Source organism: Oratosquilla oratoria, chromosome 11, assembly GCF_046742065.1.
Source record: "Oratosquilla oratoria isolate Oo_2021 chromosome 11, ASM4674206v1, whole genome shotgun sequence".
In the NCBI taxonomy this organism is placed as follows: domain Eukaryota; kingdom Metazoa; phylum Arthropoda; class Malacostraca; order Stomatopoda; family Squillidae; genus Oratosquilla; species Oratosquilla oratoria.
This window is the reverse complement of record NC_134787.1, coordinates 13,198,023-13,202,062: the sequence shown is the minus strand read 5'-3', so window position 1 is coordinate 13,202,062 and position 4,040 is coordinate 13,198,023. Positions and strand designations below refer to the sequence as shown.

Below are 4,040 nucleotides of genomic sequence, written 5' to 3'. Positions count from 1 at the left end.
AATTCATAACAACCTTTAAATTCCAGGGTATATTCAGATAACTGTCTTGACTAACATACTGAAAATCTCGAGTGATCCTACCTGATCGGTCAATTTCAGTTTATCAACTTTATGTACTAGTTTCTCACTTTCATATCTACCAGTCACCAACCCACTCTCACGAAGTGTCAAGTGAGAAACCACTGGCAGATCAAAGCCCTGTCAGTTGCTTCAAGACGCTTTGTTTTTATAGCATGACCATATACAAAAAGAAATGGCGGAAACCGTGATAATGATAAGTACTTACCAGTACTGAAGGGATAGGATTTACATTACTCAAAGTTGTGTTATATTATTAGTAATGTGCTTCCTCCTACCCCTAGTTACATCTGAAGATTACTTTATTCAGCTGAGGGGAGTTTTTCTTTTTTATTCTATTATCTATTTTTATTTTATTATTATTCTTTTTACTTTAAAGTGTGCAGAGATGCAATATTCTCAACCGACATCGTCTACTAAGGAAACTTTTCATTTTTCTTCCCCTTTCCTCCTCCTTGGGAGTCTAACTTGGCGCACCTGCCAAATGGTGACCCTCTTCTCTGGATTGGGGTCGAGCATTCCGCGCAAGACGTTCAGAAGAGCCTGCTCTTGGGCTTTGCTGAAGACTCCTGGCAGCACGGTCTTGAGGGCAGGTCCTCCGCCTGCGCAGCACCTCAGGTAGTACGTCATCTGGTGCTTGAGGAGGAGGTCATTTATCCAGGGCTCAAAGTAAGGCAGGTGACCCTCACACAACTCGTACAGGACACATCCCAAGGCCCACACATCGACCTTTCCTCCTGCGTAAGGGTGCTGGGCCTTGTCCAATACCTCGGGAGCAACATACCATGGGGTACCCTGGCTACCATTCATGTCTCGGCCATACACCGTCGACGTCCTCACTGACAGGCCAAAGTCGATCACTTTCACGATTCTCTTTTTGGCGTCAAGGACCATGTTCTCGCTCTTCAAGTCGAGGTGGACGAAGTTATTCTCATGCATGAAGGAGATGGCAGACACCAGCTGTCTGAAGTAGTAGACGATCCGATTGCCCCACGACCGAGAAGGTGTCTTCAGATGTCTTTCGAGGGCGTGGCATAGCGTCCCGCCGGGGCAGTACTCCGTCACAACGATGTCGCACACCCCGTCCGTCGCGATGTCGACTAGACGGACGATATTGGGGTGGGAAAGCGAACTGAGAGCTTCAGTCTCCTTGCAAGTCTCGATGGCGCAGTCGTCCCTCCGTGTGGGGATCTTGGCCACGCTTGTGAGACCCGAGGTGACGTTTGTGACCAGAACCGTCTTTGCAAAGCCTCCTTCGGCGAGGAGGGAATTGACGGTGTAGTTGTCGCTGAAGGAAGAACTCCTTGTCTCCGCGAAGGTCACCGAAGTAGAGCCATTTTCTTGAGGATTTACTTGCAGATCCTCGGTGTTCTTCACTTCGGCAGTTTTTACTGGAGGAACTTCGGGGGGATCTTCTTCGGGTGTTCCTCTTGAGCAGCAAATGAAGAGCGTCCTTAGTCGCAGGAAAATTTGGAGAACGGAATTTTTGGCACGGTAAAGTCGACGCATCCTGACAACTTCGTCCAAGTCGGCGAATGAGGAAGAGCCAGTCCGGTGAATGAACATGGAAGGCAGATCTGACCAAATATGCACGAGCACTTTCCCAGTGCTTAGTAAAACACACACACACACACACACACACACAGAAAGAGAGAGAGAGAGAGAGAGAGAGAGAGAGAGAAAGAGAGAGACCATTGAACTGTACGTGACAATTCTCAATTGAATCAGAAATCTTTTCTTCGTTTCCTTTCAGGAACACCTATCTGCAGACATTTTATCTTATGTTCTTGGCATATTTTATCATTGTAATATGTAACCCAAGTGTAGCACAAAGTGAGGTTGAGTCAACCTCCAAAACAGGTGATAACGAACCTAGAGCTACCCAGCATACACGTACTGGTAACATGAATTGGCATACGACAGCGGCAACAACAAACAGCAACAGACAACGAAAGAGTCATAAGGAAACCATAAAAAGAAACATGGGTATAAAGAATGTCTCTTTAGTTGTCCCTACAGCATGGGAAACCGTTATCCTTGGTTATGTGTCTTGAGGACCTGGTCCTCGTTTGAATAAGATCGACAGACGACTGCTACGAGAGAACGTATGAGAAGTGTTACTGTATTAACGCAGTCAAATAAGGGTTCAATTTTTGGATACATAAGTAAATAAGTTTAATAAACAAGTAAATAAACATTTAGAAAAATATATAATTACATAAAGGAGTGAATAGATAAAAAATTAATAAATAAATTAATAAATGAATAAATCAACTAATGAATAAATGAATAAAATGATACACAAACGAGTAAAAATATAAGAAAATAAATACATGCACACCCATACTTACAGCGCGCAGAGCATTTCTGGTTTATGCTACAGAATTACAAAACAGAACGCCTATACACAAAACAATAACAGGCAAGGGAGAGAGGGTGGCACGTTTGGCACGAGACTCGCCATGGCACTGGCTGAGAAGTAACCATGACCACAGACCGTCGACGTAATTAATGTAACAATAGACGACACAATTAACACGACAATAGACCACACAGTCAACACATTAATGATTTCCCTCGACGGAAAGAGACGTCTACGAGGAAGATAAACTACCTGGGACCATCAACTCCTCGGCAGAAGACGAATTAAGGCGCGATAGGAATGGTTCCAAGAAACGCTGTTCCCAAAACCGCTGCCGAAAGAGGAAAACAAAAGAATGGCCGGGAAAACAAAGGAACGTCAAGGAAAACAAAAGAGTGGCAACGAAAACAGTAATTTGAATAAAAAAAAAAAAAAATTCGAGGAAAAAAACAGAAAAAACAAAACAAAAGAATATTGAACCATATGTTAAGTAAAAGTCAAGGATAACCAAAAGGAATCTGAGGAAAACAACAGTAAATCAAAGGAAAGTAAAGTCAAACATAGCATAAGCAATTTGACGAAATCTTAAGCAAGTCGAAAAGAACAAGAAACAAGTTTGAGGAAAAACTATGGATGGTTAAGAGTTTAAAGAAAAAGTTATTCGACTATAAGAAGAGAACAAACTAAAGTACATTGAGTGCTTACTGGTTATTATCTATCATTAGTAGCAGTAATATTTACATCACATAACTATATGTATCATAACATAACACCTTCATTATAGTTACTCATTTTCTTTAATTATCTATATTTCTATTCAATTATGTATCAATCTGTTAATTAATTAATAGTGAATTAATAAACAATTTAGTTTATCTATTCATACATTTACATATTACTTAATTTATTCTATATATATGTTTTCTATCTATTGTTTTGAGGCGACATCAGGCAACTTTCTGCAGATGAGGGTCGAGCCCGAAGATTGAAGAGGGTCATACTGTTGAAGACCCCATCTGGAACCATCGCCGACCCTCAGATGAATAAAATCGTTTGATGCTCTTCAGGCTAAAATTCAGACTGTCACCATATTGCACAAGATGTCAAACTGGTTTCATTTCTAAGTACTACAATGACTTATCTTCACTAATTGAGTTCAAGAAGTGTATACGTTTACATCGTAGTTTTACGACATAAACAAGGTTATCATATATATTATATATATACCATATATATCAACACGCTTGTTAAAGCTACTGTAAATAAATTTCTCACAGTATTACTTAGAAGTGACGATAATTGTGTTAAGATATGAAACAATGAGATATTGTAATTTGTTATAGTTGATGTAAGCCTTATTAATAACGGAATACCTTACCTCATGTTACATACACACACACACACACACACACACACACACACACACACACACACATATATATATATATATATATATATATATATATATATATGTATATATATATATATATATATATATATATATATATATATATATATATATATTACAGGTGAAAAATGTAATCACACATTTGTCAATCACGTAGAAACCACTGTTGGAGTAGAAAAGACTGGAAACGGG

The 4,040-nt window shown here is 39.7% G+C and overlaps 1 protein-coding gene across 1 annotated transcript; it reads right to left on the bottom strand.

The window, feature by feature from the left end:
* Positions 1–507: 507 nt before the first annotated feature.
* Positions 508–1,587, bottom strand: LOC143029967 (uncharacterized). Its single transcript, XM_076193179.1, has one exon. The coding sequence runs from the start codon at positions 1,585–1,587 to the stop codon at positions 508–510; it is 1,080 nt and encodes a 359-aa protein (XP_076049294.1).
* Between the last annotated feature and the right edge of the window lie 2,453 nt (positions 1,588–4,040).